Raw genomic sequence first — 16,515 nt, 5'->3', positions numbered from 1 at the left:
AATGAAATTCTTATTGTTTCTCAGGCCTCTGAAGTGATTGTGTGTGCCCAAACAGATAATTTCACGAACATCCAGATCCTTACTGTTATAACATTTTTGTTCCACCAAGGAAAGTCACCGAAGTAAATTAATTAGGAAATCAGTGAAACACCGCGGGACTCTCCTCCGTTATATATAGTGTTGAAGAAGTAATTGGCTTAGTATAAACGTAGCAATTTCTCAACAAATTATGCTTTACATCCAGGATGATTAAAAGCACTCTTCCTGGAACCATGGATGCAATTTGTGACATTATTCTTGAAAATTGCAGCATTTCAGCCAGTGGTGGATATAGCCCGGGGCCGGAGGGCCTAGGCCACCCCAGTTTTTGTGTGACAAAAATAATTTAAGCTATTTATATTTATTATAGTCTGAGGTCTGCACCCCGCTTTCTCAGTTTTTACCTTCTCAGCAAAACTTGTGTCAGGGATTCTTGGCATTTCTTTGGAACTCGTCGGTAGCATAATTCAGAATGGCTTGGGTATGCGCAAGTTCTCGGCATAATGGGTTCCCAAAATATATGTCAGGAGAATAAAAGGGTAACGACATTAAGAGAAGTATTCTTCCAATTTGACCGTAATGCTGATCAATTTCGCTGACGAATAGTAACCATAGATGAAATATAGTTGTACCACTATGATCCTGAACAGTCAATGGAGTAGTAGCACTCATTTCTCCATCGCCCCAAGAAGTTCAAGACACAGAAGTAGGTTGAGAAACTGTTTGGAACATTCTTCTGGTATAAGTATGGAGTGCTAGACTACCTCTTCAATGGTCAGATATTTAATCCAGAATCTCTACATTACTTACAAAACTGAAAGAAAAATTCAAAGTTCAACGCTGCGGAAAATGAAAAGAAAGGAATTCTGTTCCTTCAGGAGAATACACCTATCCATCAAGCCCCTGCGAACATAACTGACATTGCATAATCTAGGATTTCAATGTCTAGATCATCATTCTTATTCCGCAGATTTAGCTCCGTCTAACTATTACGTGTACTTATTTCCCAAACTTAAATAACACTTGAAAGATGCCATTTTAGATCTGATAGGGGTAGTGCTACGAACAGTGGTGCGAGGAAATCTAGATTTTTTAAACTTTTTTGCAAAAGCTGGAGCACTGTACAAGGTAGTATATTGACTCTCGGGGGAAGAGAAGAAGAAGTAAAACTTCACCAATCCACGTGCACTCCTTCTGGGTTGGGCTACTAATTTTTCAGCAGTTCCTAGTCAATATGGTAGACGTCACGTCAGTACTTTGCAGTGGTGCCCACCCCCCCTTATGTCCATGACGCACCCCCCCAATTGTCTATCCGTAGGTGTTCTTCCATGAAAAAATCTTCTTTTCGATTAATTTTACCCCCCCCCCATCAAACATATTTATATGGATTTTTAACCCCCCCACAATATTTCAATGACGCAGTTTGCGTCATAGCCCCCCCTTGTGGGCACCCCTGGTACTTTGAAACAAAATAAGTAAAGGAGCACTAGTATAAACCAATTACTAACTAAAGATCAGCACTCTGACAATACATTTTATTGGGAATCAATTTCATTCCATAATTTTATTATTATCATTTGCAGGAAGGGAAAACACAACTCTTTTTATCTCCTTCAAAAAACTAAGCCCTAGTAGTTGCAAACTAAGCTGTTATAAGCACATCCTCTGAATATTGGAAGCCGATAATAATGTTTCAGAAAAAAGAAGTTTTAAATAAAACAAAATACGAAACTGAAAACTTCAAACCTGGACAAATACAAACAAGTTACGTAACTGATTTTACCTTTCTTTTGTTTCCAATCGAAGTTGATCCAATGAGAAGAAAACAAGTCGACCAAATCTACTATTGTTCTCTAGGCACAATTATTAAAAATCATAAGAAAGAAGTATAACTAAAATTTACCTCAAAAGGGGCTAAATTAGAAAACAGAAATATGCGTGCATACCCAGACGCTCAAAGAAGAAAGCTTGAGGATTAATCTGCCACATAGTAAATTCATGGAAAGTAGACTACAATTTGTCAATGAGATTGGTTATGATACTGATATATAATACTACATGAAGAATGTTTAAAGATTGTACGAGTCTGGGGGGCAGTCTAGGCTGCAGTCAGGGGGGCAGAAGTAGCTACTAGGGGGGCGCTCGCCCCCTTTGCCCCCCTCTGGCGTCATCACTGTATTGTTATGTTTACTTTTTGAACTTAAGCACTTTCTGTACTTCGGTGGCATCTTTTACTTTCCCTTTCTGAATATATGTACCTGTAAGGCGCACACAAATGATAGAAAAAATTTATTCGAGCAAAGCACCTCTTTACAATGAATTAAGTAGAAAGTTCATTAAATATGAGAGAAACTAGTTGCAAAAAAATATCAATAAATAGATCAAGATATTTAGAATATTTGATGTATAATAAATATACATTATACACGATTAATGTAAAATAATCATTGAAATTAACAATAAAGCATAATTTTAAAAAAAGCATAATTAAACAAGAAATAAAGCATAATGTGGGTTGCTCTAACAATTAAATTGTATGAAGACGAGAAGAAAACGAAAGCTGATTCCTTAACAAATTTCGTTGATCATCTTTGTGTCTACAAAAACGCATTCCTAGAAACCTACAAGCTAGGTATCATCTCTGTGATTATATCAGTTTCTAGTGCTACATGTGAAAGGTCATTCTCTTCTTTGAAAAGATTAAAGACTTGTATATGCAAGTCAATGACTCATGATAGGTTGAAAAACTTAGTGTTACTTTATATTGAGAAGAAAATTGCTAAATCGTTAGATCTTTAACAAGTTGTGGATATGTTTGCTGCTGCCAACACGAATAGAAAGATCCTCTTCAAGTAGAGGCATGAACCTATAAGTTATTTTCTTTACCTGTAAAAGTGTATTTGCTTCCACTTAAGTCAACCAGCTACACATATTTTAAACGCCATGATTAAATAACTATTTACTTATATTAGAAATCAATTGCATTAATGAATCCTAGTTGTTTGAGGTACTAAATTCTTATATTTTCACTGTTTTCCAAAGAGTAAAATCATGAACAATAAAGATGGAAACATTCACCTTGAATACACACACACACACACACACACACACACACACACACATATATATATATATATATATATATATATATATATATTGGAGATGTCCCCCTCAAAATCCTCTTGGGCCGTTCATTGCCCCCCTTTCCCCTGAAAAAAACTCTAGCTACGCTACTGGACACCATGCACCAGAGATGAATTCTCTACCACTGAGCCACCGCGGCCCTGCTTGGGCTTGGTCGTCCATATCCAATCTCTCTTTTGGCGTTGCTTAAACAACTTCTAGTTTTGTTCTAAATCCAGACTCCATATTGGCGTAGATATTAATATTAGAGTCGATTGGTAAAATCAATCTTCCACATTTAAAAATTAAAGTACACACAAGTAGAAAAATAAGCATTTATCATAAAAACACTAGCTGCAAGTGTTCAAAATAGATTTATGGTTTCTATAAAATCAATTGAAAATTGCTATTTTTAATTAGGCAGCTAGTGAAAAACAGCAGCTTTCGACTTTAGCCGAGTTTAAACTCAACCTAAACTCAGTTGAGCAAAGTGAACTGACCCGACTGACCCGACCCGACAACCCGACCCGAGTGACCCGACCCGATAACCCGACCCGAGCTGACCCGATTGACCCGACCCGACAACCCGACCCGAGCTGACCCGATTGACCCGACCCGACAACCCGACCCGAGTTGACCCGATTGACCCGACCCGACAACCCGACCCGAATAACCCGACCCGACAACCCGACCCGAGCTGACCCGACTGACCGGACCCGACAACCCGACCCGAACTTACCCGACTGACCCGACCCGATAACCCGACCCGAGTTGACCTGACCCGACCCGTTTGAGAGCACTAGATGTAACTCTATTCAACATCGTCAAATTACTATAAAAGAGCGTAATTACAATTATCCTAATTTTGGCATTTTTAGAATTGCCATAAATGACATTTTCTTTTTCTGTTAAATTGATTAACAGTAAAAGATTTTTAGTTAAAAGTGTAGTTTCTTTCTGTGTTGCATCAACATCAAGTACTTTTTTCTCACAAGTTTTGAATAAGTTGGGGAGAGAGGAGTCACATCTCATTTTTGACTGATTTCAGCTGTACACAGAAATACGCAAATGCTTCTTTTCTAAATAAGATTTTACAGTTCAAAAACTGATCATTTATAAAATGTGTTAGGCATATCTCTTTTTTACAGGTGGCCAAGTTGACAGGTTTCACTGTATATAACACGTGGATGAGAAATTGTTCATGATTCTCTCTTGAAGGCAATTTTGAAATCTGGCTCCTGCTCTATTTCGCTCAGTACCATTGTAGTACATAAATCGAAGGACTTGTAGCAAAAACAACCCTTGTCGAAACAAGATTTTTTTTTCAGAAAAATGAATAGAAAGTTGCATGTTTGTGCATGTTTTAGAAGGTATCAAAGAAACGTATAAAGAAACAGATTTGCAGAGTTTATCATATTGTGTATTAGGGAAAGCTCTCTTTTTATTCTTCAGAGAAATTTTGTGTTTTGACAAGGGTTATTTTCCGAAAAGCCCCTCAATTGATATTAAAAATAGATATTTTTAATTAGGTTATAGACAGACTTAATCATCAGGATTATATACTTGCAGGCAGACAAGATAGATATAGATAGATAGATAGATAGATAGATAGATAGATAGATAGATAGATAGATAGATAGATAGATAGATAGATAGATAGATAGATAGATAGATAGATAGATATAGTTATATAAAATATTAATCATCATCAGCTGCTAATATCTACCGTTTGTAGGAAGCTAACTCTTGGGCCGCACCGTGATCAGTTTCGCACACGACAGAACAAAGTCGCTTATAATTCAGGCACTATTAATCCTACACTTACGTAACTATACATTTTTGAAAGAGCATAAAATGATGAAAATTTTTAGAGGAAACATTTTTCCGAATTCGATCTTGTAAAGAATCTGTGGCTCAAAAACTGACGTCACGCGCAAACAATCTGAGAACAAATGAAAATAACTAGAAAACCATTATATTTAGCTCAAAAATGTGCTAGAATTAAATTATAGAAGACAATTAGACAAACAAAATTTAAAAAGTTTGGATGCTCTAGCCCCAATGGTTACGGAGATATAGTGAATAATAGAAACTGCTAAAATTTCCGCTTTCTCCCTCTCTCCCACCCCTTCAGTGAGATTTTATTTCCGGCATCTGGCATTTTTGTGATCAGTGATCGGTATATATTAAAAATTATCGGTTGCCAAATTGTTACATGATTTGCCCTTAAGCTCGAAAAGGAGAGCACTTTTATCAAGTAGACGCCAGAGTGGAATAACAATAACAATGACACTTTTAAAATTTACTTTCAATGCATAGTATATTGCGTTTCTCAAAAAGTAGTCCGTGGGTCACTGGTGATCCATAGTGTGGTTCCAGGTGGACGATACCGAGCACGATCATTTTCCAGTAACATCCAAAAAATGCATGATAAAGCATTAAGTATAAACTAAGAATTGAATTTTGTTTTACTTGAAATAGTGTTGAAGTGATTACTTTTTTATTAGTATAGGAATGAATATTTTATTTGAAGCAAAAAATAAAATATAGTAATATATGAAATTCGATTACTTAAGGTTTGTAAAACAATTTCTGAGAAATTATTTCAGTATCTGCAACTTTCACAAAATCGCTGGTAAGATTCCTATTGAATGTTTAATATCTAAGTAGTAGTATTTCATGTTAACACTTTTAATCCTACTTTAGTTCCGGAACTACAGACCTTAAACTTTAATTAAATCTGAGTGCCGTTCGGGAACAACACAGCCATTTAAAATTTAAAATACCCACAAAAGAATGAATTTTGCATACTATTTTATTTGAGAAAGGAATTTTGAGAGCTTTTTGAATTGTCTACTGGCGAACCTAATCAAAGAATGCCTTTCAGTGATTGTAGAAAGAGAACTAAAGAAGGTATATCATTATCATTCACTACACTCGCGCATTATTACTTTGCAAGAAATAAAGTTATTATTTGCAATGATTATTCACATGTTATTATTTGCAATGATTATTCACATAAGTCTTGTACGGAAACCGGCAAGCCTTCTAGTAAATTGATAATATTTTTTTTTTTTTTTTCATTTCTGAAAGTTTCGATTATTTAGAGTAGAAACTTAGGAAGGCGTGAATTTTCAAAAGAATCCTTATTTTCCCCAGGACACAGTATTTTGTCAATTTAAATACCTCTAGGATCGAAATGTTAAATTAAAAAATAATTAAACATTCTTTCTTTTCTCTTTTTAAGTGGCTGCATGTCAAGTGCAGAGCCGCTGTAGCGTAGTCAGTGAGGGTCTTAGATTCAGTCCCTCTTCAGAACGGGAAATTTTTTCCCATGCTATTCTCGTCACCATGTTCTCCTGAAGTTGACCCAGTCTTTGTTAAAAAAGTACATGCAACGGTGCCGACATTCCAAAATTTCTGTGGGTGCATATCAATGGCAAGACGTGGTGCCGGGGCCCTGGAGTATCCACGTATTCAGCGCGCATGTTTGCTACAGTACATTTCACGCTTTGACTTCTTTCTCATTAACATCTATTACTTCCATTTTCCAGTTATAAGTTTCATAAAATACTTTTCAGTTGAAAAGAAAGTTTTAAAAAAGTAACTCCATTGAGCAAATATAATTTAAAGTTTAGCATTATAAGTTAAAATCATTATTATGTCTTTCCATGTGTTGTACAGCCACACAATTTGATTTAGTGTGTTCTCAGTCAATAATTAGCAACTCCTCGGCATATGATGGGACTTCATTTCATGTTTCATTGTGTTGCTGAAAGCAACGCTGAAATGACGGCATGGCCGTTAGTTAAATCTGGCCATGGCTTTGTCCTTAGTCCTTAGCCTATTGCTGTGTAGGCCTTTTTCCGTAACAGTTTACGTCTATGTAATCTGCGTTCTAGTTGGCGATAATAGACATTTCAGTTATAATTGTTTTTAGCGTTCTGTTATTCGTTTTGAGAATTTTTGCGACCGCTGGTTCGGAATATGTCTGTTGTTCAAAGTAACCTTACTCCGAGATTCCCTATAATACGTATTCTGATGACTCAAAGTTCTGCAAAACAACTGTAATACTGTTGATATTAAAGTCAAGAGAAGCTGGCAAAACTGTTGGCACCGGAAGTTTCTCGAATGTTGTGAGGCGATGTTGGAGGATGGTAGTAAAAGTGTGGAGTTAAGTTGTTTTTGAGATATCGGGTATAATCCTTTGTCATACAAGTCTAGATCAATTCCTTTTTTGAATAAACAAAAATGACTATTCCTGCAGGTGCAGGTGGTGATGGGCGGCGTGCCCAGAGTAGTGCATATAAAGATAAAAGTAAACCGGCTGAAATTAGAAGTAGTAACATTACGGCCGCTAAGGGTAAGTGTAAATATTGTAAATTCGAGAGTAGAAATTCATTTAAAACTAAACAGTAAAAGAAACTTAAGTCTGGAAAAAGTTACGTTTCACAAATTTTATATAAATTAATAACTTTTTGTAACAGTGGAGATGTGAATTATGAACAGGTGCTTGCTTCGTGGGCGTCACATGTAGGTGATTCAGTTTGAAAATAGCGATTTAATCGGAATCAGTTTTCCTACGCTACATTGAGAATAGGTTCTGCTTTATAGAATCATTACTTACATGGTATCTTTAAAGAGTTAGGCCTACTTAATACTATAATCATATCGACGCTGCATTTCTCGGTGCAGATATACTCTAGGAGGATAAGCATTCGAAAATGCTGCTTTTTATAGTAGAATGCCACTAACTCACGACCCTTCATTGCTTCCGCGACCCCCCGAATTTCCAAAATTGAAACTTTGTTATTTAACAAGAAGTGTAAGGTATGAATTTTTTTCTTGCAGTTTCCAGTATTGATTCACAGTTTGTAAAGTTGAATACAACAGAGCTCCCTTGTGGTCGAGCGGTTAGCTTACGCATCTTTTACCATAAGAAAACCGGGTTTGATTCCCAGTGGGGCCTCGTGTGGTTCGGATTCAAAGTTTCATACACCCTCGATTCTGAAAGGGACTCTAAACTCAAAATAGATCAAATCGAATAAAATTCCGAACCAAAATAGATGATACACCATATTACAGCGCCTGCCTTGGTGGAAGATTCGGATATAGTATACGAGAGTGCCTCATCATTTAGCGAGGACTCACGAAGTGCAGTCTTTTAAGGATTATTCATTGAGGATATAGGAACTTGAAAATGAGGTAAAAATGCGACTTTCATTTAATTACTGAGTAATATAAAATAAAATGTACGTCGGTTTGCGTTGCGTTTCGTTGTGTTTTATGGTATGCGAAGAATAATAATGTGCCCTTGTACGTAATGTATGAGTATATGTGGGGGATTTGAAACACATATCGCATGTCACGTGCACGTGGATGCTTCTTACTACTTCTAAATGTAATAAAATCATTTTTATACGTAGTGCAACAGTAGGAAGTATCCACGCGCACAGATCATGAGGCACTGTTGTATACTATTACCCTCAGTAATTTACAATGGCAAATTTATCAAACTGGAAAAAAACACGAAGCAAATTAAATATAGATTAAGAAATTAGATATGCTTAAAGTTAGATTATAGGCTATAAGGATATCTGTGTAATTCATAAACTTCCTCTTGGCTATGTGGATAGCGTACACATCTTTGATGTGGAACCTAGGTTCCTCGTATACTATATCCGAATCGGTAATAGTTAAGAACAGCTACTTCTCATCTCCCGTGCACGAGAATACATCTTACTGTTGCACTACCTAAACACCCTAAGTACAAGGGCAAGAACTCAGTCTATTATCTACTTTTTAACATCCTAGATAGTCATTGAATAATTCCTGAAAGTATGGCGTTTCTCGTCCATCCCTAAATGGGAAGTACGGCTCCTTAACTATAACCAATTATACTCCTTATTATCTATGGTTATGTTAATATATCTTATTCACAATTACTCCTGTTTTTTAAATTTTTCATTAGCCACATATGCATCCTTTTTATATTACTGTGCAAAGTAGTACCTTTCAACTGTTCTATTGCACTCACTCATCGAAAACAATGGATCGTTGGGAATATAAACTTGTTTCCTTACCTTATCTTTGTAAGGGAGGATGTAGCCTGACATGCAAAAGTTACAGTGCATGAAACACGAACCAATTTACAATTACACAGACCAACGTGTGGTTGCTGACCACTGAAAAGCACGAATGCTGACTAGCCGAGTTAGGGTACGAGCGCAGCAGGATCCGCGCGGGAGGGGGGTAGGCGTCCGTAGGGAGGAGGCGCGTCAGTGACTTCTATCACTTTGTACAATGTCTTCACATAGCCTTTCACTTTGTCATATCTTATTCAGTACAAGTATAAGGAGCACACTTTGCATTTCGTATTTCTAACTTTATACATCCGAGGGACAAGATCCCGGTATGTTTTACAAATTTATGCCCCCCTAAAATAGGATAGCAGAAAGAGTGATATGTTACAAGGGACATCGAGTGTTGCCAGGGTTAATTTGACACCTTTCTCTTCCAAACTGTATCTCACACTTCCTTGGTTGGTTACTAAGACAGTAGATTCAACATATTGACCAGGGTTTGCCCAAGTGGGCCCAGCCCGAAAAAACCCAGCGGGTTTTTTCGGGTTGGACCCACCTGAAAAAACCCACCTTAAAACCCACCTGGGTTTTTGAGCTTTTTGTTAGTATATTATTGGTACAACTAAGGTGATCACATTGAAAGTTATTTTTATCAGATTTTGAACTTTCTTTGGGCGAATTAGATGCTCTCATTTTAAGGTAGACAACAACATTCAACATAAGACCTTTATAAAGTTCTGAATAAACTGAATGAATGACTAAAAAAACTCCCCTTAGCTTGAGATAATTATAGAACAAATTAATGTGTGGATTATGCTTATAGCCTGTTTGAAGTAAAATAAGCAATTCTATATTTTAGAAAAATACTTTCTGTGAATAGTGTGCTTGCTGACTCGGCGCCGCCGAGAGACGTTATCCCTCATACGTTGACGGGTTTAAGGTCATAGGTGCCGGTACTAACAGTAAATATGTAAATACATTAGTAAAACTATTAGTATTATTCCTTACCTTTGGTGGTAACAAAAGTATTCAGTAAAATTTGGTTTTCCAACAACAGTCATTTGTTGCTACCCTTCAAATAAGCATTCTGTAGAACAACACCAGCAATAGCATAGATTTCTTGTCAAAATTAAGAAACTTAATGCTCGGAGTTCCCAAGACTATGTAACTGTTACTATTTCAAGTGCTGAATTCAAACTTCAGTATTAATTGAAGTTTCGATGTACAGTAAAGCAAGCTTCATTTTCAGGGAAAACCTGTCGTGAAAGAAGTGTTCGGAAAATTCCCGCAATGGAATGCGCAAAGCATCGGAAGTGAATACTTCAACAATAAAGCTATTTATTTTACGCTGGAGGATATTTCATTTCGTTTATTACATTTTGAAACATTTACTTTATAAATTATAAATTATAGGCTTATCTTTGTTAATTGTTTTAAATTAATTTTCGGAAAAGAATAGGGTTGGTTTTTCACCGACCTGGCCGGAAATATTGCTGTTATTTTGATTAAAGCCGGTGACCGGTGCAAACTTCGTACCAGCCCATTTATGACCGGTTTTTTCAAACGTGTATCTAGTTCAAAGTATAGATTTAAAAAGTAACTTTTATTCTGCAAATCCAAAACTCACCTTTCACCATCTATCAACGATTAATATATTTTGTTTCTGCTTACATAATTTTGAAGAGATGACAGGGACTGTATCACGGAAAATTTGAAATTTATTTGTAAGGAACTCTATACATTTATTGAGGGTAAAAGAAAAAAAAGGACTTCTTAAAGCAATTTCCTGTAGTTGATGTGTAAGTTTAAAGAATAAATTTCATTTTCCAAATCCAAAATTGTCACGTAAAGATTAATTTATTCATTTGTTTCGATAATTTTAAAGAAGTGGTGATAAATACAAAAAAAAAAAAAAAAAAAAAAAAAAAAAAAAAAAAAATGATCAATGCAGATTTCAGTTTCTCATTTATAGTAAGGATGGCCAATTCTGGAATTCGGAAAAATTTCTGAATTCTGGAATTTTCCGAAATCCGGAAAGTGAAATTTCCGGAATCCGGAAAATTTTGGCCATTCCTAATTTATAGCATTAAGCTTATTATTGAATGTACTAAGGATATGCAGAATACAGGTGCTAATGCACTGTTGTTCACGATAGTATTTTCCTTCCCATGGGGGAAGGGGTCCGAACAGAGATACGTTACACTTAGACCTATATCATAGGGAATTTTGCGGGGGTGCGGTTTTTCTACTTTCCATAGTTAGCAAACACTAGAAAAGAACCGTCTTGTAACAAGTGCTCGGGAAATTCCCGTAATTGAACGCACAAAGCATCGAAAGTGAACTTCAACAATAAAACCATTTATTTTACGTTGAAAAATATTTATTTCATATAAGACATTTTGATGAATTATGTCTTAAATTAATATAGCTATTTGGTATTCATATTTGCCGAACGTCACTCAGGCTCCTGGGATGATCTACATTTGTTCGTTTGTCTGCCTGTACTACACAGTGTTCAACTTTCTGTCTTTTAAATTTTCAGGATACAAACTGGAGACACTCTAAATTTTCTGCATGGATTTTGGCGGCATACGAACGTAAAATTACAAAATGGCTCTTTAAAAAAATATAGCGGATATCCACGCTACAAAAGGCAGTTTTCGGTCTTTCAAGTTGAAATTTTCAGAGTAAAAGAACGAGAGACTAAATTAGCTGTATATATTTTGGCGGCATAAAATTTCAAAATGGCGGCCATTATTTAAAATAGCGTGTATCCATGCTACAGGGTACAATTTTCGGACTTCTTAAGTTCAAATTTTGAGGGTAAAAGCACGAGACATTCTAAATTTGCTGTATAGATTTTTTTCGGCTATCCAATAAAAAATTTCAAAATGGCGGCCATTTTTTCAAACCAGCAGAGAATAGAAAAATGTTGCAAGTTGTGACAATGACAATCTTGAAATGTAAATCATATTTTAACATTTTTACCCCAAAGACATTGAAATATTTCGAAAAAACCCACATGGGCCCAGGTGGGTTGGGCTTTTTCAAAAATACCCGGGTTTTTTCAAACCCTGATATTGACACATTATGCTCTATTGCCGGTTTACATAAAGCCTCACCACATACTTTCATATAGTCCAAGATTAAACTTCATTTTTCTCTAATTACTGTTTAGTGCTGAGCTTTTGCCTTTTTAGTTTGTCTGATGACGAAGTCTCGTATAATTCTATTAACTCCTCGTATTTGTAATTTTATTTTATTTTTTCTAGGGGGTATGTGAACCAGGATGTTTTAAGCTACAAGTTGTTTGAAAATGTAATGAAGAAATCTTAACTATGTTTGTTAGATTATTGTAGATTAAGTTATGTTACGGCTCACGTCTGCGGAAACTAACCCCGTATTTTATTTTGGGACCTACGCGTCAGGCACGTATTTCCAGTCGGTATGGCGACCTGGTACCCAGAATATTTTTGAGCCCTGGTTATATGTAATGCTTTCCGTAGCAGTATTTTGATATTTGTTACGGTATGTTGAAGTCGCGATATACTTACCTTGCATACTTGAAATGATCTCTTAATAACTTTGCAGCAGTATTATTTCCATCTATGTTTATTTTGCGCTGTAGCTATTTTCAGCAAAGCGCTTTGAATTGGTGTATAAGTTCCATTTTTCTTATATTCCAAAGCAAAACGTTTCTCAATTTTGTGCGATTGGTTACGAATGTGCGATTGGTTACGAACAAGTCAAAAACATTCAGCAAGCATTTTAGTAATCTATTAAAATCCTACAGTAACAGATAGCAGCGCCTGAGCTCCAACCTATAACTTCAAAATCTTTCATTTACGGTTATATGTGATTTAACGTTTAACTTAAATATTTTAAGTGTGTATACTTTAAATAAGTTATTTAAATAGATCTTTTTCATAAAGTTAATGATTTAAAAATACTGTTCAAATCCTTTGTATTTTGGTAAGCCTTCTCCAGAATCAATGCAAATGAATTGTGCTGCCATCTTTGGAATTCTTTTAGACTATATGTTTGTGAACGTTTATATGTTTGTGGCCATTCCTTTCGACAATGAGATCTTGGAAATTACAGGCTCTAGAAAGATGACGTTTTCACTGATCGATTGCAAATTTTGCGGAGATTGTCCAGTTCTAATTGAATATTTAAAAAACATGGCAATTATTTCTTGATTACATTTTTACGGGTATACTGGAAGTGTTGGAATTAAAAGCAAAATCCTAAACCATCATATCCTACGCAATCACATCCTACGCATTATACATTCCAACATCACATAGTTCTATGTTGGGGTTGTATATGCCTCAGGCGTTTGTTTCATGGCCAAATAATAATGAGAAAGGAAGAATAACCATTTCTCCAGTCTAAGACGAATCTTTATATTTGGAGTGTTTTGCCCAATGAACACCATATAGAACTGACATTATAATTAATTGCGTATGTAATGTATTTGCTTATTACATACTGCACGCAAGAAGAAAGAATACACTTGTCATACATGAATTAGAAACTTCAACCGGAAGTAGGCTCAAATCTTACAAACGGTCCGGAAAAAGTAATCGAAAAAATCTCCCCTTTATAGTATGATTTGCCGATTTTTATCACGTCTTTAACTTTTGTAAAGAGACATGTACAAATGTTGTGAGGAATGGGAAGGAGATTCATGCTCATTTGCGAATGATGCACTATGTAGAGAGCGCAAGTTCAGCCAGTAGAATAGTAAAATTATAACTTACAATTTTCAAGCACAAGATTTTTTATAATTATTTTATGAATGGAGAAATATACAGGGGAGTATAGGGCTGTATAATAACTGAATAAGTAACCAATGGAGAAATCCTTGCATGTATTTACTCTAAAAGCATTTCAGATTTTATCATCATCTAAAACATGGGCTTGAATTAGAGATGGCCACAAAGTTCCGGTTCCGCGAGGAACCGGTTCTCGGAGATCCGGTTTTCAGAACCGGTTCCGGACCTGGATACGTAAACCCGGTTCCAGAACCGGATCTTAGGAACCGGTTCCAGACCTGGATCCGAAAACCCGGTTCCAGAACCGCATCTTAAGAACCGGTTCCATTTCTGGATCTGAAAACCCGGTTCCAGAACCGGATCTTAGGGACCGGTTCCAGACCTGGATCCGAAAGCACCCAAAGACCCGTAAAGGAGGCACAAAGTTCACCTTCAAAAATAATGCAAAGAGGACCATGCGCTTGTGCCTTCCCCGCCCAGACCCGCTTGTGCCCCCAGAAAAAAATTTTGGTCCACCAGTGGGTGTTTAGCCAAATGAGTTGGCCAGTTTGCCTGTTTAGCCAATGAGTTTCCCAGTTACCGTTTATTTAGCCAAATGAGACAAGCTGCCGCCGCCGAATGTCGCTTCCACCATTTCATCTAGCATACTGTTCACAGCTTGCCAGCAGCTCGCGTTTAGGTAGGGATGGTAACAAAGTTTCGGTTCCAGCGGAACCGGTTGTTTTCAGAACCGGTTCCAAACCTAGATTTGAAGAACCGGTTCCAGACCTGGATCCGAAAAACCGGTTCCGGAACCGGATCTTCTAGAACCGGATCCGTTCAGACCCGAAAACCGGTTCCACCAAGAACCGGTTCTGGCCATCCCTAGAATGAATCATTTCTCTCCAGAAACAGGCATACTCAATAATGACTACCATATTTCTGACATCAAGCTAGTTGCTAAAATTTCCTGTTTTCCTTGTAACCAGCAGTGATCTGTTTTACTTTTCCATTTATCTGAATATAAGCTAACATAAAAGTTGTGCCAGTATTTTCAAACGAGAAATCAGTGGGTGCAGGGCGCTTAGTCATAATATTGCTAATTAAAGCACCTATCTTTTATAAATTGCTTCAGAATGCTGGATGCTGGGCAACCATTTCAGCAATTGGATTTCAAGATTATGGTCGTGTTGAAAATCCGTTACTGCTTGCTTGAGTAGATATAAGAACTCCAGTATGTCTCCATTTGCTCTTGCAGAGTTCTATTTTTCAAACATCTAGAGCAGCACTTGATTGAAATAAAAAGAAAAATAGTTAAATTTTATCATCAGTTGTCAAAAATGACTCAAAACCCCTGATAATGTCGAAAAATGTAGTAAAACAATCTAAACTTCCCTCTGCTACATTATTTCATGGAAATGAGGGAGACATCGTAGTTGGACTTAACTTCCGCGTGGTCCCGGGTTCGATTCCCAACCGATGCTTCTCAATTTTCGGCGTCCACCCAGCGTCATGAGGCAAACTGGGGAGTTGGTGAAGGTGTCGGTTTTTGGTTGGTTTTATTTGTTGGAAATATCAGGTGGTCCAAAATATCTGCTCTTTTAATAACTGTGATGGACTGATTGTTGAGTTTATTTGTACGCAGGTAAGTCTGGCATTTCTTCTGTCAGTGACGCTAGAAACTTCAAGAATTGAACGTTTTACAATTTCATGCACTACTTCGTTGCCAGTTGCCTAAGTTCATTATCAGTATATTATTATGAGTATCAAACTTTGTATTGTTCTGAATCATGCTTTATTTATAGAGAAGAAATATCTTTCTGTAGCCATAATTTTCGTCTACAGGTTAGCTGATCTTTGTGCAGTCTGCATTTTCTTTCTGCGTCATTGTCGCCTGTTCTGCTTTGAGTCATTATTATTATTCTTATTGGTTATAGTTAAGGAGCCGTACTTCCCATTTAGGGAAGGACGAGAAACGCCATACTTTCAGGAATTATTCAATGACTATCTAGGATGTTAAAAAGTAGGTAATAGACTGAGTTCTTGCCCTTGTACTTAGGGTGTTTAGGTAGTGCAACAGTAAGATGTATCCTCGTGCACGGGAGATGAGAAGTAGCTGTTCTTAACTATTACCTTATTATTTAGTTGTAACTCATAACTTGTCACTAGGTGACTGTTCTTGAATACTTGTATGCTGTGTGCGTTGCAATGATGACCCAACTTAGGACACCTCTGAAAGGGTTCTGAAGGAAAATTAAGCGATTCTTAACTGAGCAAATGCACCAGCAGTGAATTGTGTGGACGTGATATATAGGTAGTGTTCTGTTTTCAATTACAATGTGGTCCTTTGCAAGTTGTCTTGTTTACAATATAGGAGATAACTGATAACAGGTTTATCTTATTTCCCAGTACGAAAGAAGATTGATTTGGGAATTGAGGAAATTGGGGAGTACGGAGAAATTGACGTTGTAATTAAATGTACGCTTGATGTACAAGGTAGTTTAAACCTTAAG

At 36.5% G+C, this 16,515-nt stretch overlaps 1 protein-coding gene across 1 annotated transcript in view; it reads left to right on the top strand.

Annotated features, from left to right (window-relative positions):
• The first annotated feature begins 7,274 nt into the window (after positions 1-7,274).
• The window catches only part of CCT4 (chaperonin containing TCP1 subunit 4), a 70,775-nt gene continuing 61,534 nt past the window's right edge, over positions 7,275-16,515 (top strand). Inside the window, exon 1 of the mRNA XM_081766725.1 lies at positions 7,275-7,525. Within this exon, the coding sequence (XP_081622851.1) occupies positions 7,414-7,525 (112 nt within the window). The 5' untranslated portion in view covers positions 7,275-7,413. The remainder of the gene's footprint in view (positions 7,526-16,515) is intronic.

Source organism: Thermobia domestica, chromosome 7, assembly GCF_964235325.1.
Source record: "Thermobia domestica chromosome 7, izTheDome1.hap1.1, whole genome shotgun sequence".
Taxonomy (NCBI): Eukaryota; Metazoa; Arthropoda; class Insecta; order Zygentoma; family Lepismatidae; genus Thermobia; species Thermobia domestica.
Note: the sequence above shows the minus strand (reverse complement) of the source record. Positions and strands in the feature narration are given on the sequence as shown.